The 24,295-nt window shown below is 37.0% G+C and overlaps 1 protein-coding gene across 6 annotated transcripts in view; it reads right to left on the reverse strand.

Moving 5' to 3' along the window:
- ARMC8 (armadillo repeat containing 8) overlaps window positions 1-24,295 on the reverse strand; it is a 109,825-nt gene that overhangs the window by 33,108 nt on the left and 52,422 nt on the right. For all 6 annotated transcript variants that reach the window (XR_826901.1, XM_010858233.1, XM_010858232.1 and 3 more), the window contains 6 exons: window positions 23,845-23,925; window positions 21,182-21,257; window positions 20,995-21,085; window positions 19,314-19,374; window positions 16,798-16,998; window positions 13,582-13,677 (listed from right to left, as the gene is read on the reverse strand). Coding sequence is in view for 5 of the 6 variants with exons in the window: in XM_010858233.1 (XP_010856535.1) it covers window positions 13,582-13,677; window positions 16,798-16,998; window positions 19,314-19,374; window positions 20,995-21,085; window positions 21,182-21,257; window positions 23,845-23,925 (606 nt within the window). In the remaining variant the exon portion in view is untranslated. The remainder of the gene's footprint in view (window positions 1-13,581; window positions 13,678-16,797; window positions 16,999-19,313; window positions 19,375-20,994; window positions 21,086-21,181; window positions 21,258-23,844; window positions 23,926-24,295) is intronic.

Genomic DNA, 24,295 nt, shown 5'->3' on the forward strand with positions numbered 1-24,295 from the left:
AGCCTTGACATACTCCTTTTCCAGTTTGGAACCAGTCTGTTGTTCCATGTCTGGGTCTAACTGTTGCTTCTTGGAGGTAGGAAAAAGTTTGGAATCAAATCCAGAGAAACAATTTTCAGGTCACCTGGGAAGGAGTTGGCAGTGGCCACTGCCACAGTAGCTCTCTGACCCACGTGAAGTCTAACAAAGCACTGGATAGCTTCTCAGATGTGGGGCTGGAAAGCCAAATACAATAAAACACATTCTCCAAGGTGTCTTTCAACAACCCTAGTACTGTGCTGTAGAGTTAATAATGATGGACAGCCAGTCCTAGTCCCTGCAAAGGATCTTTACGTCTTTCCAGGTATAAGAGCAATGACAAGTGGGGTCTGAAGTTGTTCTATCTCATGGTTCTTGGAGATTCCTCACCATAGCTCAGCAAATATGCCCTGTGGCATAGCTTGTTGAATCTGCTCTGAGAGAAAGATACACAGACATTGCGTCTGGCCAGGAGGAATATTAGTAATGGACTGAATTCTCAGAGTGGAGTCATCTCTCTTTCCCTGCTCTTCAAGGGGACTGGTTTGTACCTTTAACTACAGAATTAAAGCATATAAAAAATGCTGTACCCCAAACTGACCACATTTGAGGTCAGTGGGCTAGGTGCTATGTACCCTCTGCTGGTGTCTTCATCACTACATGCTTTTGATAAACTTTTTGTCTCTGACATTGGAGCTCTCACAGGGGCAGATGAAGATCTACTGGAATAGCATGTGAGGCCCCTGTTTTGGGACAGGAGATCCCTATGGCCTGGGGGAGAGAAGGGGTCAGCCTAGAGGGTCAGGGGGAAAATGTGGAACCCAGGTTATCCTAAGGCAGAGGTGCATGGCATACATGGGAATATTACCAAGTTAAAGGTGAAAGTAAAAGTCACTCAGTCATGTCAGACTCTTTGCAACCCTATGTGGCCTTGGCTTACAAGGGAATTCCCCAGCCCTCCATGAGCTCTAGTGGATCTATGACTTAGTTGTGGCCAAGTCATAAACCACCTCTTTCTCAGAAAACTGAAGAACTGAAGGGTCAGAGAGCTAAAAACAAAACAAAAACAAAACAAGACACAGCTACTCTTCCAGCACGATCCAGGATGAAACATTTTCCAAGTACTGCAAACTTCAGAGTGGACTTTGAACTTGATGAAATTAGATGAAGATGTGGAAATGGAAACCAGGCAGATTCTTAGCGGCGTCACCAAACTTCTTAGACAATTCAAAGCAGGTGGGCTCAGTTATTTATGCTAATGTGCACAATGGCCAGATAAACACAATTCCAAATGGGCTTCCGTGAAAGGTTCCTAGAAAGAGTTCCAACAGAGGATAACAAAACAGAACTGTCCAGAAAGAGTGAAGACTTGGAATCAAACTTTTAAGTCAGAAGACACTGCCATCTAAGATGATAAAGTATCAAATCCAGAAAGTCTAGTTAAAGCAGCAAGGACTAAGCAGTCAAGCAGACTGTAGCACAAGGAGGTCAGGGAGAAAAAGTAGGTCTGGCAAGGAAAAAGGATCTACAAGAGCCCTGAACCTGCTATATCAACACTTCAGTCTCACAAGTGTCAGTCTCAGGGCACACACTTGGGCCTTCCTACTCGGGACCATTTACATAAGGTCCAGCCCCTCATCTAAGTTATCTTTTTAAAAGATGAGCCCTGTGAACACAAGATCAGATGACAGTGGAGTTGGCTGGCTTTGGAAATGAGGTAAAGGCTAGGAGGATGAAGAGGGGTTAAGAGATAACGAAGTAAACACTGGAGTGAGGTAAGTACAGCCAGCTGATCTGGTAGACTGAGTAGCATTTGCAGCGGACTGGGGAGGGATCTGTTCCTACAAGTAGAAAATCAAACTTTTCCTAGGTTTTAGGATGTGAGCATACTGATTTTGCCACAGAATACTTTAACTAAAGGATATGCTGCCACGCATATCATGGAAATGCTCGAGCACTTAATATTTATAACTCCTGAGTACATCCTCATGCCATTACTCCTTTATTAAAACAAAGCAAAACAAACTAAATCCCCCAAAGTACATGGCCTTCCACGAATCAAGCAAGGACAACTGCAATGCTAGCTCTTAAACAGGTTCAACTGGAAACCCAACCCTCTTACTGAATTCTCGTGGCATTAATGGCAGCAGACATAACTCTCTGAAAGAACTAAATGAACTTATGGCTGTTAATTTTTACTTGAATAATGTTCAAATCTACACAGGTTTTGGAAATAAACTCTGTAAAGGTTTAAAAATCTACAGAGGTCTTAGACATAAACTTCTTTATTGACAATGAGGTCTTTGAAGTTCAGAAAGATTAAGTCACTGATTCAGGTTCTCTAGGCAAAAGGCAAATTTGGGGCAGAGCCGACAAGACAATTCCACCTGATTTTCTGGCTTCTAGTTTGAGGGCCTTTCTGCTCACTGTGCTTAAGGATGAGGTATTTGCTTAGCCTCAGTTATGAGGCTGAGGCCTGAGTTTGAAAATTAGGAATGAAGATAACTTAAAAGTTTTCAGGGTTGTAGGAACTACAGATTACCTATTGACATCCTAGGCCAATAAAGATTAATATATACTACACAAGGCAAGAAAGGGCATTGCTAATAAGCTAGACAAAGATAACAGAAAAGGTCTAATTCACAACACCTACATGAAAGAAAAATGACAAATCATTCAGCCTGGGTTGGGAGTATAAATGCCAAGGATCAGAGAGGTTGCAAGTCAATGAAGAAAAGTTAAGAGAACACTGAAGAAACCACAAGAGTGAGTTGTACTGACTGTGAAATTCAATTCCCTTATAATCTGCTCTCCATTCTAGAAGCAGGACCCAGCTTCAGCAGATACCAACTAAACAGACTAATATTCTACTGTTCTCAGGCTGCAAGCCCTACGTGCTCTGGATGAGACCTGCAGGTTTTCCCCAACTACAGCCTATTCTGTCATATTTTTGCCACTGCTCCATACAAGATTTTCTGACATTTTCCTCTAGCAAATATTTAAAGAAAAAAGGGTAATTTTTTACCGGAGACTTTTTTTTCCTCTAAAATATACACAGTTTCAGCTCAGACGGTAAAGCGTCTGCCTACAACGTGGGAGACCTGGGTTCGATCCCTGGGTCGGGAAGATCCCCTGGAGAAGGAAATGGCAACTGACTCCAGTATTCTTGCCTGGAAAATCCCACGGACTGAGGAGCCTGGTAGGCTACAGTCCATGGGGTCGCAAAGAGTCGGACACGACTGAGCGACTTTACTTTCACTTTCTCTAAAGACAGATTACTGATCAAAACTATATCCTGGAGTCTCAGTAAACATTTTACAAGGCATTTCTTTCCTTCTGTCAGTCTTCCATGGCTCTTCATTTCCACATTCATACCAAACTTCTCTAACCCCAGTCTTGGGAGACAGGGTTGGGGGAAATAGTATACGTCCTCTCAGCCAGAGAAACTGAAAAACCAAACATCATAAGAGTTGGTCTGCAGGGCCTCCTTTTGGTCCTTTCTCTTGAAGGCATTGAACTAAATTAACATCTAAGCTCTCCTGCAGGTCCAAGCCTGGGAGCAGTATCACTGCTTAGGAGTGGAGGACAAAGAGGAGGGGTTCTTAGGGTGGGCCTTCTGTATTTCATTCTTGCTTTTAAGCCTCTTTAAGTGGCATTTTGTCATTTCTACCTCTGGACCTTTTTATCTTCTTAAAGTGAAAGTAGCTCAGTCATGTCCAACTCTTTGTGACCCCATAGATTGTAGCCCACAAGGCTCCAGTGTCCATGGAATTCTCCAGGCAAGAATACTGGAGTGGGTAGCTGTTCCCTTCTCTAAGGGATCTTCCCAACCCAGGGACTGAACCCACATCTCCCATACTGCAGGCAGATTCTTTATCGTCTGAGCCACCAGTGAAGCCCAAGAATACTGGAATGGATAGCCTATCCCTTCTCCGGGCAATCTTCCCGACCCAGCAATTGAACCAGGGTCTCTTGCATTGCAGGCAGATTCTTAACAGCTGTGAAACTTCATTTATGTTAAGTGTTTAAGAGAAACACTCCAAAGTTCTAAACTTTTCTACACTGTAGAGAAAAAAATAGGAGAACTCTCTTGGCCCAAACTGTCCTTCTCTTGAAACCAAAAATATAAATACAGCATGTGAGAAATACTTATAACATCTAAAAATCGATCAACACTTCCTCAGTCAAAAACATACTTCTCTACACATAAGAGTTCAATTTTAAAAGTTCAACCACTAGCTTTATGGCAGAACAAAACCTAAACAGCTGCTGAATTACACTTTTATTTTAGCATATAGACGAAACCATTATAAGTGAGTATTCAAACAACAGAACTAGAAACTTCCCCTCCATCTCCTACTGTTTTTCAGGGGTCTGAATGACGTGCTGCCCCAAGAACCATGCAGCACAATGGCTTGCTCAGTCCCTGTTCCTCAGCACAAAGCTGTGCACGCAACAGTCTTAAATATCCTACAGGTTGGCTGGCTGACTTCTGATGCCCAGAGATACACAATTTACTCAATAAATACAAGCACAGTTATCTATCAAGTACTGCATTTATGGAGCTTACATTCTAGTTATGAACATTATAGCTTGATAAGAGATAACTACTAAAAGATTTCAAAATGCTGCCTCAAGTTCAAATCTATTCCATAAGGAAGCCGTCTATAAAATAAAATTCTGAGATGATATCATTAACTCTGGATGCTTCCTTTCCAGAATATTAATTTACAGTGTAGTCATATCAAGATAGTGGCCTTAGAAACTAAATCTTCAGTGGATGTAGAAGGAAAACGGATATGGAGATCTTTTATTTCTTAATATCTTAGAAGGAAAGGATGAGAATGCTTTTAAGTAAACTTCTTTATAATATATAAATGGACTTCAACTACAGCCTTATTTTAATCATATCTAGGTAGATCACAGCAAAACTGGCTTTCAATGTAGATGAGACGTTTTACACACACATGAGGCGCTAGAATTACTACACAGCAATTTAGTGTCTCATTCCTTAACTGCTTTAAGTTGTAGGCTCCCACAAGCTACATACAAGTCTAGTGCTTTATTCTTGGAATACAGGAGGAGGTATACCATAAATGCCACATGAATAAATGGAAGTGACTAATGCATCTCACTATTCACTCTGTACCAAAAACTATGTGAGAGAAAAAACACATTTTCTGAATCTTATACTTTGCAACCACTTAATACAGATGATTAAGTTTTCTGAATTCAGAGCACTTTTTTTTCAGACTATCACATATCTCCCAGTGAAATTTCTTGCCATTTCATAATTTGGCTCTAGTGGGCATTTAATTTTAGATGAGTAAAGTAATGAAGTGGTTAACAGCACAGGCTTTGGAGTGAGAGAGACTGGAATACAATTTAGGGGCTACCACTTATTGGCTGGATGGTCTTGGTCAAACCATTTGTTTCCTGATCTGCAACAGCTTACCTTACAAGGTTGTATAAGGTTTAAGGGAGATAATGTGCTAATGCACCTTTATCAGCACAGTGCCCAGCACACAGTAAGTGCTCAATAAATGGTAGTTCTGCTAAGTTTGGTTTCCCAAACAGATGATCTCTTGATGTAAATATCTGAATTACATGATTTTTACATGCCCCATACCACGGTGCTGCAGTCTATGGTGTCGCAGAGTCAGACACGACTAGGTGACTGACCAACAACACCTAACACAATGTTTCATATGTAGTAAAGGCTAAATAGATATTTACTTAATAATGGAACTGGATGGATCTTAATTTTTCTCTTTGACAAGGTGAAAAATCTTATTCTGACAACTCTGCTAATCAATATACAGAATCTAAGGTTTCCTATCATAACCAAAAGCCGTAATTACCATCCAATTTGTCTGGGATCTGTCACATGCCAAAATCATTCAAACAAGGGAAACAGCACGTAGGACAGCATCCAGTGGCAATGTCATACTGTCAACACTTGACAATGCCGCTCTTTCAGGAAGTCAGACAACTGATCTCCAAGTCACCCCCCGCCACCTCCCCGCCTCCCCTCTGGTTTTGGTAGGGCCCCATTTCTTTCTACAGTCCAGTATGAAGAAGAGAATGAGAAATACAGTTTTTCATCAAACTGGTTTATGGGTGTTTCTATTTAGCTATGCAGTTTTAGCACAGGGTGAGCAAAGTTTTTTTGCAAAGGGCCAAATAGTAAACTTTAAGGTTTTCTGGGCCATGTGATTGTGCAAAATAGCCACAGGTAATGCATAAACAAGTCAACATGGCTATATTCCAATAAAACTTGATAGATATTTCATCAATTATACCTCAATAAAGCTGAAAAGAGATACAGAGGAAGAAAAACTTTATGGACACAAATTAGAATTTAATTTACTTTTCATGTCAGGAAATATTACTCTTCTTTTGGTTTTCTTCTTCCAACCATTTAAAACTGCAAAAACCATTTTTAGCTCACAGGCTACAGAATTATTACACAGGTGATAAGTACCCACAGCATATAGTTTGCCAACTCCTGTGCTAGTATCAATATAGTGAAGTATGCAGCACTGATTCTGGTTCTTCATCACAAACTCAATCTTCTCAAGGTCTACTTCTGCACAAATATTTTATCATCCCAAACAATTAATTCATTTCTAGATAGAACATTCTTGAAAATCCAACCAAGTCACTAATTTTAGCTCTACATAGACCATAATGTAATATGGTCTTTAATATATACCATATTTTAGCCAATTTCTTGGTTTATTAGACATCTGTCTTAATTATATTATAAACAACTAATGAAACAACCAGTTTGTACTTCTTATGGAAAAAAAGAACAAGAACTGTAATTCAATGATTTATGTAACTACAATACCACAAAAACAGTATAACTCTCAATTTTATGTCTCCATTTAATGAAAGTCTAAACTATAAGTTCATTGCTTGATTGTATAAATACCTCTATTATGTATATAGCATTATCGCTCCCAGGTTTGCTTCTTTCAGTATGTTGAAGGCCAAGGGTCTTAATACTGTGGACAAGTGGCAAAACCTGGTCCTGTCATGGTGAACTCTTTAAAAATACTTACCATCATGAATCAGTGTTGCAGAGTTCATTTAAAATTCTTTAGTAGATTAGCTTTCAGATGATAACTAACAATTTAACCACAGATTAAATCAAGTAATTCTGAATTCTGAATGAATTGTTGTTATTCAGTAGCAGAACCAAGTCCTGAAGGGTGCTATTTCTGTGATACCGTCGAAAACCTTCAAAATGTTCAAGGCATTTGTTTCAACATGTAGACTAACGCTTAGAAAGAATTCTCTGCATCTGCCTGATTTCATGGCAGAGACAAATACAGAATTTTGACAGTATACCTTTTAGATAACCATTTAGAATTACTGAACTTCACAAAATATTTAAAAATATAAACTCATGGTACAATTATACTGTTACACAGAAGACCAATTATAAAATAAAATAAAGCTACAACAAATGATTAAAAAAGTTCAAAGTGAAGTGCTTATTAAATTTTTGAGATATTAAAAAGATAGTAAGAAAAACTGGCCTAAATTTACAAATACACTTTAAAATCATATAACTTCAAAAACACAGAAGATTTACATTTGTTCAAAATTTGAACATGTGCATTTGGGATATGGTTTCTGAAGAATGATGATTCTTTGGAGAAATGACATCTATGGTAATCATAGACAGTAATAATTAATACTTAGATAAAGTTAGATAGAATTTGGTCTCTTTACTTTGCTCAAGACATCTACTACCTATGATTTTAACCAATTATTGATTTATATTGTAAATTCTATTTCACTCCAAGAAAAACAAAAGTGTTTTTGTGCTTCAGAGGGCACGGAATAGCAACAAAAAGGTTTTGAAAATGAGTATTTTAAATATATTTTAAAATATAAGAGTAGGAAGACAACTTATTAATAAAAGATAAACTAAGGAAAGACCTATGCTTCTGAATTATAAATATTCTTTTTACTAAAACAAATAACTAATAGTCTTGGAAATTTATAGCACAAAAGCAGTCTTCACTATAAACCTTTTTATTTATGCCCCAATATCATTCAATTTTCTTCCCTAATACACTTAAAAATATATTTATCTTTAATCTTCCAATAAAATTATTCATGGAAGGTATTCTAACAAATGCTTCCATTTATTGAGCACCTACATGCACCATGCTAGATATTTCAAATACATTGTATCTCAAACTAAAATGTCCCTGCAGATAAAACTTCCTCTGCTAGGAAAAAGGGGGTATAAGGCAAAGTCTCAATCTTCTTTTTGCTTTCCTTTCCTCATTTTTCTCTGCCTATACTTCTCAAAAAAACTGTCTAAGAAAAAAAATTGCTGTTTAAAAAGAAAATATATCTCACCCTTGGCTACCTTCTTCACATGTGTTATGTAAAAACCACTGTGACTAGTCTTTTTCCCCTTACAAAGAACAGAAACTTAAGATTTCGTGTTTTTGATTCTTGAAGATAGAACAGGCATTTAGAAAACATCAAAATATTAAATTATTCATTTCCAAATTGATTCAAGGATAGGTCCACTGATATCACCATATCCACTTTAATTGGTTCCAAATAATTCTTTGAGCCCCTTGCAAATTCTTACTGGCATTTCCTTACTTTTCTCTGACTTACTAAGGTTTTATTATAAATTCTGAATATTAGGGCTGTGTCTTTACTTCTCTTTATCATACCTGCTGTTTTCCCCCCTCTCTCCACCCATCTAACATTATTTATACAATGTAGGCAGTTCAATCAATGTAGAATTAAACTACTGACCTTCATTAATTATGATTTTCATAAAAATCTGACATTCATTAATTGGGAATTATTTTATCCAGTTGTATATCACTTTACAGAATAGGCTGATTTCTAAGAGTTGGGCTAATTTCTATAAATCAAATCATACTTTTATCCCTAGGGGAAAAAACTGTGCAGATTCACATTTGTGAGTGCTATATATCTTTAAAAATCACACATTTAGAAAGGAAAAAACTAAGAAATGGTAAAAAATTATTTCAAAATTAAACAAGTACCATATCATAAAACATGTTCTCTTTGATCTGTATCAAAGTAAGTACAAGACATGCCCTTGGAATTGTTTGCCTCTTGAAAATAGAAAATTCCTATACCCCCTCTATGCTAAGTATAGTGAAACCCCTTGCCTGTATGATCAGATGTAGGTTTTCTCTATTTTAAATCTCCTCTCTTCACATACCCGTAGAATTGCTAGAAAAGTTATGAAAGTTCTTAATGCAGAGAGGTCCATTTATAATACAATTAACAGTGCTTAACAATCCAATTTTGCAATATGGTTCAATTATCTGCTTGGTTTTTTTTTTTTCCCATTCATCCATTTATTCTTCAAATACTAGTTAAGTGTCAACTATGCACTCAATAGTATTGTAGATGCTGGGACTACAGTCAGGAACAAAATATTTTAAAAAATCCCTGCCCTCGTGGGGCTTACAGTCTAGTTCCATAAAGGAGATCTCCAGCTAAAATAAAAGTACTCAAAATCCAAGAGGAAAGCTTTCTGAAAGGCTCCATTAGTCTGATATCTCAAAGGAGCAAAGACTACAATAAGTACTACATTAACATTTGTAACGTGTTTTATCAAAAATAAAAATAACATCTAGTTAAGTTTATTAATTTCCTTAAATTTTAATTTATTCGTATTTAATATACTCCTAATTTTCCTCAATTTACACTTCCTAGCTATTTCTGATAAATTCTATAACCTCCTTGAAGAAAGTAAGAGAGACAATCCTTTTAAATTTCCAACCTAATTGATGATCAATAGATACCAATCAAGAGATGGTCTTCAAAAAAGCAGTTCTTTGTTATAAAACAATGGACTTCACAATTACAGGACTGTTTGCCACTGCTGCTTCTGCATGACTTAACCAACTGACTGGGGTTTTGATTGGGATACCAGTACTTGAAATAATTTGTTAGTTTTCTAACTTGTTTGTTACCATCCCATTAACCGAACTTATACTTCTTAGTCAGCATTACTATGTGGTAAAGGAGAAGGCAATGGCACCCCACTCCAGTACTCTTGCCCGGAAAATCCCAAGGACGGAGGAGCCTGGTAGGCTGCAGTCCATGGGGTCGCTGGGAGTCGGACACGACAGAGCGACTTCACTTTCACTTTTCACTTTCATGCATTGGAGAAGGAAATGACAACCCACTCCAGCGTTCTTGCCTGGAGAATCCCAGGGACGGGGGAGCCTGGTGGGCTGTCGTCTCTGGGGTCCCACAGAGTCAGACATGACTGAAGCGACTTAGCAGCAGCAGCATGTGGTAAAGGTTATCATTAGAAACTAGACTTTCCCCATGGCAAAGATTACCTGGCATTTTACTTAATTTTTACCTGGCATAGTTGTCAGTGCAGGCACTGCTATTGTGCTCTGGACCCTTCTTTCACCGAGCTCTCAATTCCTACTCTGCCCTTGCTTTCTCTAAGCAAAATCGTGAATTATCTAAGTTTAATATGGCCAGTCCACATCTGCTGTCAAGCTGAGCGGTCCTTCATCTTTTCTTGGGCTTCTTCTCCCTCTTCATGTCACAGCTAATGGTAATGGTTTCGACTTTCACCGCAGGACACTTTCCACCCTCTTTCACTGACAGGACACCACAGGAAATCAGGAAATTTGTAGGTATGCCACAGAGTGATAAAGGATGCCAAGCTAGGAATAAGGATACCGACTTTGTTCTGCACAGGATACCAAAAGATCCAGAGGTATTAAAGGAAATGTCACTCTGCATATGATTTCTGCATTTTCATTTCTATATTTCTCTCTATATATATTCATTCAACAATATTCACTGAGTGCTTATGAGGTTCTGGGACTGTTACACAGTTACTTTTAATGGGAATACACCAACACTGCTTCAAAGCAGGACTGGTACATCTCTGACCTATAGGTCATATTCAGTCTTCAGCTTAATTCTGTGTGGCCCAGAGAGAAGGTATCAAGAAATGAAATCACAGCAGGCCTTAAGAGGTCTTTAGAAGCAGTAAGATAGAGAGAGCCATAATTCCATGAAGAGAGGAGGCCTGTATCTTTCTCCTTTACTTCTGTGTATACCTCTCACTGTCTCTAGTTCTCTGGTCTAGTTTTCTCTTCTTCATTCTGCCTCATTTCCTTAACTGGTCATAAAAAGGCAATGGGATATATGTTACTTCCTATATTTATTGAATCGCATTCCTATCTTCAATTTAAAGGGCAGACCAATTGAACACCTCTTATTTGTATCCTGGAGCAAACATAAAGCCTTTTTGTTGCTTTTATTTGGGGTGAGGGAAAAGGAGGGGGTGGAAATAGGTCTACAGTCCTTGAAATCTCTTTCAGAGATTACCCACTCATTAACTCAGTAAACTAAAATTCCATCTTGGCATGTATGAAAATTGCATCAAAAATAAAACAATAATAAACATTGTACTTCAAGAATCTACACCAAAAAATGAAATACAATCAAAGTTCATTAAGGCGTAGTGCAAAAAGTAAATAAATATTTCATAGAGAAAGTAAATAAAAATCTATCCAAATAATTATTTCAACAAAAAATAGAATAGAAATAAATGCATTCAAAGGAAGAGTTATCATTTATCATTTTTTATACACTGAAAATAAGAATTCTCCACTAGGAACTGTTTTCATGCAGATTTTATCACAAAATTATTTTATATTTTTCAGTTTACAATTTCTCTCTTCAGTAGTTGCTATGAACTGTAAATTATTCACTTAATTCCCCAGAAGTTAAATATCTTCCTAAAAACTCTATAGAATCCCCATCACATCAGCATACCACAGTATCTTTTCTTCAGCACACACAAAAAAAACTATAATAATTATAACTTATTCTTTATTTGTCATCTTTCTACAGCAATTATCAGGATTTAGCCTTACCAGGAAATTATACACATTATAAATACAAGTTTAGACTACTAATCACCAGACTGTTATATTGTATTTCTAGAACACGATATCACAAATTAAAGTCATTAATTCCAAAACAATAGTTTATTAACAAAAAAGTACAAAGAAGTACAAATGGACATCCTATTTCCCCTCATTATGGTCCATCTATCTATCTCCCTTTCAGTCCATGGCATGGCCTTCTTGAGCTAAAAGAATGGGTAAAATACTTCTCTTTCCATTGGCCCTACTAAACCATCCCCAAACAAATCATTATGTATTTAAGTTACATAGTCCACGTCAATTTTTAAAATGTTTTATCTATATGAATTGCCATAGAAGCCTCTCCTCTTGGCAACATACCATGTTCCTAAACTGAATGAAACATATGAACATCAATATCCATAAATCATGCTTAGACAGAGGGAATATCATACCACTAGTATGTCTGCCTTGAAGTAACAGTTTACAAATTAAAGCTTAGAGGTGTTGAAAAGGATTTTCATAGATATTTACTAAAACATATCAAGTCAAAAACATCTTGTTAACTGAACTAAATTGAGGTACATGGAAAACATTCAGCTTAGTTGTGTTTTCTGCACAGATTTTAAATCAAAGCTACTTACATATCTAATCTTACTGCTATTAATTTCAATTATCTCCAACAGTGGTCCAATTTATTTTAATAAACCTATAGTTAATTACATACTTCTCTCTCTACAAGCCCAAATTACCTCTCTAAATCATGTTAAAGTCCCAACACTTGTGATTTCTCTCTCAGGGCTCCTTAAAATACCAATACACAGGATGGGAAGATTTAGTAAACTGCCACATTTTGCTTTCTGCTATGGTTCATCAAGACAGAACATATGAATTAATTTACTGATGTTCCTAAAGTCTTGTGTATAATTTATTAGATTATACATTTTTGTGTGTAGTAAGCTCCAGCATTTTGGTCTGCAGAGGGAGCCAGATCAGAGCTTACAATACTTTACTCCCTGCTTAGAACTATTCTCATGAAGAACATGAGTTCAGTGTTGGACTAGACTGCAATAACATAAGGTGCTATACCAGTGATACATTTTTTGGGAGCTGGAAAATTCAGATGACCACTCACTAAACATAAAATCATTATTCCACAAAGATTTTATTCACATCAAACTTGCACAGTAGCAAAAAAAATCAAAACATAACTAAGCCACATATCAAAGAACAATATACAATAGAGATATGAATTTCTCAATGGCATTGGAAAGGATTTCCATAAATAACATTTACAATTCTAGTGTTAGGTCTTTCAAGGTATCTGAAGCTTCACAGTGCTAGAATTGGTTTTTATCAGAACACATGCAAAAATGTGCAACATAATAATCCATATTAATGACACAAAAAAGCACGCCGGTTATTTGTCATTCCAGCACGGCCATGCCACTCTATGTTCTAAAAAAACAAACAACCCCCCAAATCCGGGTCCCATTCATTCTTCAATTATGCCTTTAGTCACTCTGTTTTATTATATTCAAACAGTCACTGTTAGTGCTCTTCACCACGACTTTCAGGTTGACGTCACTCCCTGCCTGCTGGCTGTCAGGACTGGGGGACGCCCCTCTCCCAGACTCACCTTCTTCCGGATGTCTTCATCGTTTGCTCCAAGAGAGGCATAGAGCTTGAATGCAGCCTGGCGAAGTTCATGAGCATGCTTTAAGTCATGATCAAGCTACAGGAGGAAAAAAAGATGTGTTCCAACCCAGTCCACAAATTAAATTTTCAATAAACTAATAGAGTTGAAGAAAAAAAAATGCTTAACAGCTACTAACATATTAGTGCTGGTTATTTTGGCGTTTGGCTCACATATGACTAAGACCTTGCTGGGTCTGTGTCAGGAAGACCTGGAATTCTTGCAGTTTGCTTCTGTCTAAAATGTGATAACACTAGTATATGAAAAACCTTTGTGATCTTTGAGCCCTAAAAATTCAGAGTTTCTTTAGTGGCACCGATGCTTGCTTGCACCAGTTGGGTTTTTTTTGGCCATGGCATGTGGAATCTTAGTTCCCCAGCCAGAGATTGACTCTGTGCCCCCAGCAATGGAAGCGTGGAGTTCTAACCACTGGACAACCAGAGAATTCCCCACCAGCTCTTTGAAATGCTCTCACCAACATGGCATACTTAGGCCTTTCCAGACCTAGAATACAGCTGATAACTTGAGTGCTGCTGCAATCTTTGAGAAGGTTTTCCCAAACATTAATAGTGCTAGCCAAATGTCAGCATTTAAAAAGCTTTTTAGAAGCAGGAAAATCTTTGTAAAAATACTTAATAAACAACAGAAAATGGTAATCATTACTATCTGTCTATTACAGCTATCTGAGAGTTGTTTTCAGGAGACTTTTTTGGGATACATTTATTAAAATTACTGGTAAGAAATAATTAATGCTGTCTTTCACATGCATAACTGGCTTTCTCAGTTATCAGTTCTTCCAAATACCTGATTTATCACCAAACTACCAAAAAGATAAAAAAGAAGTATGTTCTTAGGACACTTTCAGTGACTAAATACGAACCAGTAAATTTATAAGGCATATCAATAAATAATTTCACAACTAAGAGATATAACTTATTCATCCAAATGACGGCAACTTTTCCCAAATAAGTTGCCTTGGAAAACTTCAGCCTTATGCAAAGATGTAGGTGTTGTTCATAATATTCTGAGACCCTCTTTTGAAAATTCCTAAAGAACTGAATGGCATACAAGCAAGCAAATCTTGACAATAACATATTTTCATCAACTAAGAGAGTTTTAATTGTCATTGTGTGTGAAGTTGGAGAAACCCAGCTGGGTAATGTCATTTAGAGTAGCAACTACAACAAAAACTCCACAGTAAAAAAAACCTGAAACTCAGATGGGGTGGTTCTAAAGGCAATTCTTAACGTAGCTCCAAAAATATCTTGATCAAAGCGGGCACAGATGGTTTATGGGAGGAATCTCCCAATATACAATATTCATTTTGATGTGTAAGTTCTAAAATATGTGTTCTTATGTCTTAACTACTTTCCAGTCATAACTCACTAGAATACTGACTTGGACTTAAATAAAGTATCGTGAAAATCACACATTTATTAATATGCAAAAAGTCCCTTTTCGGTCTAGTATCCACACTTCTATGTCAGAAACCATTGTATCAAAAATAAAGATGACAAAACAAACTAATACTTAGGTTTAGGAGATTTTTAAAAGCCATTATTATTCCAGTTTTATTGTGATGGAAATACCCTAGGAGAAGGGATAATCTATATACCAGTTAGTTTTGCACATATGTAGGCTAGAAGTTCTTATAACTGTTTCTTCACTCTCGTATCCATCAAAGTGTTCTATTTGCCTTGCTGGGATGGTCAACTAAAGGGGTTCATGGGGCTATAGTTAGGACTTGCTCATATATGTTTGTACTGGGAAGTACTGTGTCAGTTTGAGCAAGTGGTCAGAGGGAAAACAGACAAGGCAAGATGGCTCAATATAATCTACCACTTCTGCCAGAAAAACAATACTATTGAGGGAAATGAAAGTGAAAGCGGCTTAGTCGTGTCCGATTCTTTGCGACCCCATGGATTATACAGTCCACAGAATTCTCTAGGCCAGAATACTCGAGTGGGTAGCCTTTCCCTTCTCCAGGGGATCATCCCAACCCAGGGATAGAACCCAGGTCTGCCATATTGCAGGTGGATTCTTTACCAGCTGAGCCACGAGGGAAGCCCAAGAATACTGGAGTGGGCAGCCTATCCCTTTTCCAGAGGATCTTCCTGACCCAGGAATTGAACTGGGGTCGCCTGCATTCCAGGTGAATTCTTTATCAACTGAGCTATACTGAAGGAAGGGTAGGCACAAAACTTTAATGTATAAAGGGCAGAGTACATTAATACAAATATCAATGAAAGTTATTCTAGGCTCTTTCTGAGACAGAGAAAGGTATACCCTTAATAGTTTGTTTTATTTTTAGTGTTAAATGCCAAAAGAACAGTTGCCTACCAGATGAAGTTTTTTGAAACCCAAGGGCAGGGGAGAGGTCAAAAGAATAGTTTTAAAAATTTACCATTGGGACCAGTGGCATTAAAAACACAGTCACATATGTGAAACAGTACTGGTTACCATTTAAGAGGCAATGCTCTCTCTACTATGACCTCCTTAAATAAACTTTCTCTAACAGAATGTTTATCTCTCATGCTTAGAGAAGTGCATATGACAAACAGGTTGAGAAAAACAAAGCCAAAAAGAATATCTACCATTCTAAGGCACTGATAGTTTGAGAAAAAGTTAGCACAATTTGGTCCTTGATGCTGTCAAACTAGAGGTTAGGTGGTGCTTTACTGTCAACTACCAGGCCCAAAACACAGTATGAAACTGCAGAAAAGAAAGAGGAGATGGCAAAAATTAGAAAAGATAGGAAAAAACAGTGGCAGAGAGTAAAATAAAGCCACTCAGTCTTCTGGAACAGAAGATTATCTTTGTTCTAAAGAATGAGAATATAGCAACAGAGATGATTCTGGAACCTTGAAAAGGATGAGGATGTTGATATAATGTCAATAACCCTAGCTTAGAGACCCTACTATTTTGGGGTTAGGTGGGAATCAGGGATGAAATTTCTTGATTACCTCCTTACTAAAAAACTTAACAGACTGAATTCAAAAACTCATAAAGCAACATCATCTTTCTTACCAAAAGTAAAAGATTTCTTTATTTATAAGGGCTTTGAACTGTAATTTATCAAGTGGTTCAAAGTAGTGAACAGTAAGAAAATCTTTTTAAAAATCCCTCTCTCGAGCTGCTGAAAAGGAAAAGAGAACATACCCTTTTAATATCAGTGATGGCACTCACAGAGCTGGGATACTTGAAGTAATCAGCAAGCATGGCAATGAGGTGATCAGTAATGCTAGCAATTCTCTGCAGCTCAACATCTGGTTCAATCAGATAGGCGAGTGTCTCAGCTCCTTCAACTCTCTCCTCTAGTAACCTCTCCTTACTGCACATTCGAACCAAACAAGGCAATGTCTGGAAGGAGTGAAATTAATTATTTGCTTTTTTGGTAAAGGGAAAAAGCATGATGGAGATCATACAGTAACTAAATCAACCCAATGGTTTTTACTGGGAGTCATGTTGGTAATCAAATATTTCAATTAAGACTTTCAGAGAATAAAAGGATTTGTTTTGGAATGTAAAAACAAAATTCAGTGCGCATTAATCATTTACACTGGCACACTAAACTCACATATATTTTAGGCTTTTGTGATTGATGAGACTGAAGCTTTATCATACAACCTTACAAAAGACATTCAAGAATCCCTAATATATCACTGCTGATGCTTCTGCCCTGTCTATGTATTTATTTACCTAAAATAATTCAGCAGTTTAATTAGGAAAAATTTTGCCATAGAAAAAACATGCTATCTTTTCCTTGTGTTCAGTCGTGTCCGACTCTTTGTGACCCCATGGACTGCAGTCTGCCAGGCTCCTCTCTCCATGGAATTTTCTGGGCAAGAATACTGGAGTAGGTTGCCATTTCCTACTCCAGAATCTTTTCCTTAATGAGTGTGATATGGCTGGGATGACTTTCAATTTTTTGTTTAGAGATTACAAAGACAAAATACAGCTTTAAAAATTCAGTGATCTTCCCAATTGCTCAGATTCTACCAGTTCTCCTCTAATCCAAGTGAACTGTACCAATCACAGTTCCTTGGTTCTCCAAAGAACTCCCTGGAATGACTGTGATATCAGTTTTACTTCTGAGGTCCTTTGAAAATCTTGGCTTGGTAATTAACCTACCGTAAGATAAAGATAAAGATAGCGCTAAGTCATGTCCAACTTTGGCAATCCCAGGAACTGTAGCCTGCCAGGCTCCTCTGTCCATGGGATTCTCCAGGCAAGAATACTGGAGTAGGTTGCCATTTCCTTCTCCAGGGGAACTTCCTGATGCAGGAATTGAACCCAGGTCTCCCACATTGCAGGCAGATGCTTTACTGACTGAGCTACGTGGGAAGCCCTACATTAGGTTCTCACTAAAAATATCCCATGTTTATATTTCTAAGGCTGAAGAATTAACTTTAAAGGTTGATATGGAAATAGAAACTGAAACGTTAGAATTACATGAAGCTTTCCTCTACAGCCACAGTCAACTATGTTTTGTTCTAAGTTCCTATCATAGCTTTACCACAGAGTTCAGCACTTCATTGTTCACTATTGATCTCTTATCAGGTTGATTCCATCTTTAAGATATAACCCTAGGCTTCCAAGAAGAAAGCCTTATTCTTATTTTCCTTTGAATAGTTACCAACATTTTCAATACCATAAATTCATGGATTATTGAATTTAATACTCACAACTACTATCCAAAGAAGATATTATTAAACAAGTTTATCAATGAGAAAGAAAAGTAGGGATAGAGCAGTTAAGTAAGGATGTGGAAGCCCTCAGTGCTCTATGCAGGGCTACCTACTTAGGGGTCCTCAGATCTCATTACATCAACTGTCTGCTTCACCAAAGACTAAGGGAAACATTAATCTTCTTAATGGTCTTTTATCCTTGGGTTCATTTTGAACACAGATAATGAGAGATTTCACACTCACAAAATGACAAACTATTTACAGCTATTCTGTTCTTTAGAGTTAATAAGAAGTTTACTGCATTTAATGTATTATTATTATTCTCAACCCTGTGGGATAGATGAGCAGGAATTATTGCTCCCATTTTCATAATTAGGACTCGGAGGCACCAAAAGAATAAGGGATGTGCCCAAGGCTACCAACCCAGTCACTGGTGGAAGTGCTAAAACCAGAATCCAGGTCTTAGGACTTTTAGGGCTAGTCTTTCATCTGGGCTTTTCTGAGTTCTAGTTGCATCTGACACACCACAATAATGATGATTGCTTTCAAGTGTTATTTTCTTATTCTTTCTCATTATGCCTTTTTATTATCTGCCATGAGGGTGAAATTAAGTCTTCATCTGAAGAGTTAGCAAACTGCTTTACCTACAAAACTGTGTTGAAAACAATGAAAATCAAGTATTAAAATATATTTTCTATTTAACTTGAATCTTACATATTTTTATAGTATTTACATCCTTCTAATTACCATAAAAGTGAAAAATTTGACACGTAAAGATTTACTTTGACTTTCAAAACACATCTAAAACCAATTTTTAAAAACTACAAGTTATCCCGTTGAAGAGCATTATGTTTTAATATTATTTCTTGCTGTGTTCAAATGCCATAGTGATAAATATGTAAAAGGAAAAAGGAATATCAATATTTACAGCCAACGCTTAAATAGCTGGGTAATTTTCACGTTTTTAGAAAGAATTAATTAGCTCACCTTTAATACAATACAGTTGTCATCTGTCCGAATTGCTCCAGCTCTACACATGTAAGTTAAACTGGAATAAGATGGCAGAAAGTAAGTTTTTGCTAGTATTTTAAAATTTAAAAAAAAACAAAAAAACTCTACTTGCTTTTAAGATATTATAGAGGAGAAAAAAGACAACTACTCTTAGTTATTGTGAGGGAGAAGGTTTTGACACTTTCTTACCTGAGATTCTGTTAATTAAACAAAACTATCTGATATATGCAGACAGTAAGCCAGATATTTTTAAAATACCTACAAAATTGTTTCAAAATTAAATGGCCAAATGAGTGGATAAACATTAAAGCGAGGTGTTGGGCACACTTGAGTCCTTTATACCTTTCTCTATACTTCTTATGTTTGAAATTTTCCATAACAATAAGGAAAAAATTTTTAAGTAAAATATAAAGTCAACAAAGTATCTAAGTTTAAATGAGGTTAAATTGGGATATTTCAAATCTAATAACAGTAGAATTATCACAGAAGAAGCATTTAACTTGTAATACTTACAGCTATCCCTAAGATACTAACTAGTCAGATGTTAACAGTAGTGGCTTTGAGAATTAGTTAATGATTTGGTTCTTTTGAAAAACAATTTACCTTCACAATTATATCTGACTTTGAATAAGAATAAAATTACTTTCTCCTCTCTAAGCAAGTACTGAACATTAAGCACTTAAATTAATGAATGTCCATTTTGAATTAGATTCCTTTTCAGGAGGGAAAAAAATAAAATAAAATATCCCATGTTATGGCTTTGAGGGAAAGCTTTAAACAAATCAGTAAAATTCCTTACTTATATTGTAGGAGTTAAATTCTTTATTACTGTTATCATTATCTTAAGATTTGTTACTGCATTGTTGTTTGAAGCCAGTTCCATGAGACCATTACCTTACTAACAAAAAGGCAAATGCTGCTTTGAAGACAAAAAGCAGATGAACAAAAAACACAAACCACATAAATAAACAGAAAACAGAAAATTCATGATGCAAGGATGATTCACTGAAAATTCCTCATCTGGGCCAAAATATTAGAGCCATAGCTTCTTAAATATTGGAACTAAACCATTCACTTAGCACAGAACCCTACACAACAGGTATTAACTCTATCTGGTAATGAATTGATAATTACAGAATTAACATGTATTGAATGCTTACATGAGCCAGGAACTGTGCTAATAAGAACTTTAAATAACTATTTTATAAATGGTCTCTATGAGAATCTTTGTTTTGTTTTTCTAAAGAGGAAGAAGTCACATTCTCTGAAATCATGCCTTGGTTATCAACTTCAACTAATTCTGTTTCTTTATATTCTCCTGACAATACTTAGCATAATCTGTGTTGGTTAAATCTGATCTAATTCTGTCTTATTTCAACTGAAATACAAGGAGAAGGGAATGTACTGAAGTAATTTCCTGTAGGCAGTCTTAGATGTTATGAGAGTTCTTGTTCTGCATGCAAACTGAGTACAAAACTCATAACGATTTAAGAAGATGACATAATCCCATGACTGTCAAACTTCAAAATCCCCAAACAAGATGGGGATTGAGAGTGAGCTGACTAGGCCGTCCACGGTAGACAGGAAAAGCGCTGTCTCTCTCCCCACAGTAGACAGGTGAAGCTGGATCGTTCTCCCACACCATCTTCACTTTTACCATTTTGCCGATGTCAGCTGCATCTCAATGGGCTTATCCCTCTGTAACATCTTCACAAAAATCTGTGGTAACAACTCTCCATCAACCAAAACTAGAAATAAAACAAGTAACAAGGAGTAAGGAATTTTTTAAATCTACAAAGTTCATAAATTAAATCATGTAGGTGCCACTGAAAGTTCCAGCCTACCATTTACCAGGGTCATCGATACCTGGGGGTTTTCAAAAGCTAAAACTGAGAAGCATTTCAGTGCTTGCATTCGAACCTATAAAAATAAACAAAGTATTTATTTTAATTTTGCAAATACGAATTTTAATCTCTCAGATTCTAAACTCTTCTGAAGAAATAACTATTTAAATCTGCTTAGAGTACTAAAGGAAGGGTTTGAGGGAATAAAAATAAGACTTGTATACCTGAAGAGTACAGTAAATTAAAATTAATTATAAAAAGTTAAAATTAATTTTGAAATAATGGAAAAGAAAGAACAGGAAAGTAGCAACTAAAACTGAATTAGATAAATCCCAATCAAATTTAAAAAGAATGCTGTAAAAAATACAATGTTGATAAGGCAAAAGGAACTTAATAACAATAATAACTAATTGCTTTTCAAGTGAGACATTTCTTCTTCCCAAATTGCAAACCAGAGAACTGAAGAGAAGACCAAAAAAAGTACTCTTATAGTTTGAAGTGAGGGAAGAGAACAGGAAAGAAAGTTATAAAAAAGTTCAAAAGAGGACTAATTCAACTTTCGAAATACTTATGAATTGCGTTTTGTTGTTTTTGTTTGGTTGCTAAGTCATGTTCGACTCTTTGCCACCCCATGGACAGTAGCCTGACAGGCTCCTCTGTCCATGGGATTTCCCAGATAAGAGTACTGGAATGGGTTGCCATTTCCTTCTCCAGGGGATCTTCCTAACTCAGGGATCAAACTTGTATCTTCTGCATTAGCAGGTGGATTCTTTACCACTGAGCCATCAGGGAAGCCTGTATGAATTATGCTGCTGCTGCTGCTGCTAAGTCACTTCAGTCATGTCTGACTCTGTGCGACCCCAGAGACAGCAGCCCACCAGGCTCCCCGTCCCTGGGATTCTCCAGGCAAGAACACTGGAGTGGGTTGCCATTTCCTTCTCCAATGCGTGAAAGTGAAGTCACTCAGTCGTGTCCGACTCTTAGCGATCCCATGGACTGCGGCCCACCAGGCTCCTCCATCCATGGGATTTTCCAGGCAAGAGTACTGGAGTGGGATGCCATTGCCTTCTCCATGAATTATGCTACTATACCTCAAAACTAGGTAATTGGTCTGGGATGACACCTAGGCTCAAACTTTTGACCATACACGACACAGTTTATTAAGTTGTTAGTTTTCCTTTTTTCTGTTCAGTTTTCACCAAATGACCTAATCCTTACTTCTAAGTCTGACTAAGGTTCTTCTGTGGAGCCTGAGAGTGGCAGGATAGGTAGCTGGGATGTGAGGAAGCCCTGTCCCTCACTTGGGTGATGCTCTGCAGCACAAGCACAAGCCCACAGGTGGAACCTAGAATATGTTCATGACACTTTGTCAGTGGAGCAAACCTTGGCAAGAGTAGTTATCAAAACCTTTTTCCTTCCACAACCTGTAACTTGTCGTAGTAGATAAGGAAGTCTAGTGTGGAAAAGAAAAGAAAGAAATGGAGGAAGAACTAGGGGAATTAATGAAGCTAGAGGATGGAAAAGAAGAGCAGTAGATCACCACCCCAGCAACTGTTTGTTGATGTATAAGTGCTGACTGGTCTCAGCCTATAATGCTCTGTGTAGAGCAGAGGAAGCAGTTCTAGCATATACTTCTTCCCCTTGCCTCTAGCTAGTTTCAAGCTGGTTCCAGTCCCCATTCCTATCCTTCCAAGATCTTCACCAAGATCTATTAATAACTCTGGATGTCTGGGGTAGGGAAAACATACATATTAGCAGGCCATACCTTCAATAAAGCTAAGGACCACAACAGCAGACTAGGATCAGCATAAATGGATAGAAAACAAGAATGACTGCTTCTCTGCTCTAAAAGAAATTCCTACCATACTTAGTTCTAATGTGACACAAGAAAGACAATGTCCCAATATTTGCTACAACTTACCAATGGGACAATAATGAAACGATCAAGTTTTAACTAAATGCCTGACAGAGCATCATGATACTGCTTACCTGTATATAAAAGATAGTAAAGAAATTAAATTAACACACCTGAAAACCCTTGATTTTTTTTAACTCAAAATAAAAAATAGAACACATTTTAAATGTCAATGTATATGTGGGTATATGCTATAAGTTTTGGAGAAGGAAACAGCAACCCACTTCGGTATGCCTGCCTGGGAAATCCCACAGATAGAGGAGCCTGGCAGGCCACAGTCCATGGGGTTGCAAGAGTTGGACATGACTTAGCAATTAAACTACCACCACCATGCTGGAAGTTTGAGTCAATGTGGTTAAATAAAGATTTCAAATAGGAAATCAATCCAAAATCTTTCCTAATCTAGCAAGTGAGCCAGTGCTCCTACATACTTCAAGGTACATGCAACTTTGGCACTGACACCATACCAGAAGAGATTACTAATGATCACAAGTAAAAATCAGTAGCAATTTATACCACAACCATATCCTAAAAAAAGAAAAAAAAAAAAAAGGAAAGGCAAGGTAGATTGCTTTTAAAAGCATTCTGTAGGAAAAACAATGCCTCACAACATTTTACTGGTAAAATACGATTCTTGATCACAATATCTACCAAAGAAACAACAAAATATGTGGGCCTCTTTCCAGACCAAGACTCTAAAAACTAAAAATAAAACATAAAAATCAGGCCATAATTTTTAACATCTTACTTTGTAAGATACTGAGGTTAGTAGGTGAGCAATATTCTGAACTGCACCATGGTTAAATAAAATTGTTTGATGATCTGGACCCTGTAAGAAAAGAGAAAATACATTAAGAAGAGTAATAATTCATTCCAATAATACATTTACTTAAAAGGGGAAAACCACATTCATTGCAATGTAGGATTTTCAGTTCTACATTTGTATAAACCCATTCCCAAAGAGCAGGGTAGACACTGTTTTTAGTCCTGCAAAGGGCCGTCACAGTTTACCTCTCATCTCAGTTCTCTAGAACGGCTCGCTGGCCCCTTACCTCCCCAGAATAAGGAAGGAGGCACAGAATATTCTGACGTTGGCCCTCATCATTATAGCAATAGAAGCACTCCAAATTTTGCATTTCACTTGCACACCCTTATCTCCTATGCCCAAGGAGACAGTGTAGTCATTCTTATAACTTAAG

This window comes from Bison bison, unplaced genomic scaffold (assembly GCF_000754665.1).
Source record: "Bison bison bison isolate TAMUID 2011002044 unplaced genomic scaffold, Bison_UMD1.0 scf7180017864384, whole genome shotgun sequence".
Classification (NCBI taxonomy): domain Eukaryota; kingdom Metazoa; phylum Chordata; class Mammalia; order Artiodactyla; family Bovidae; genus Bison; species Bison bison.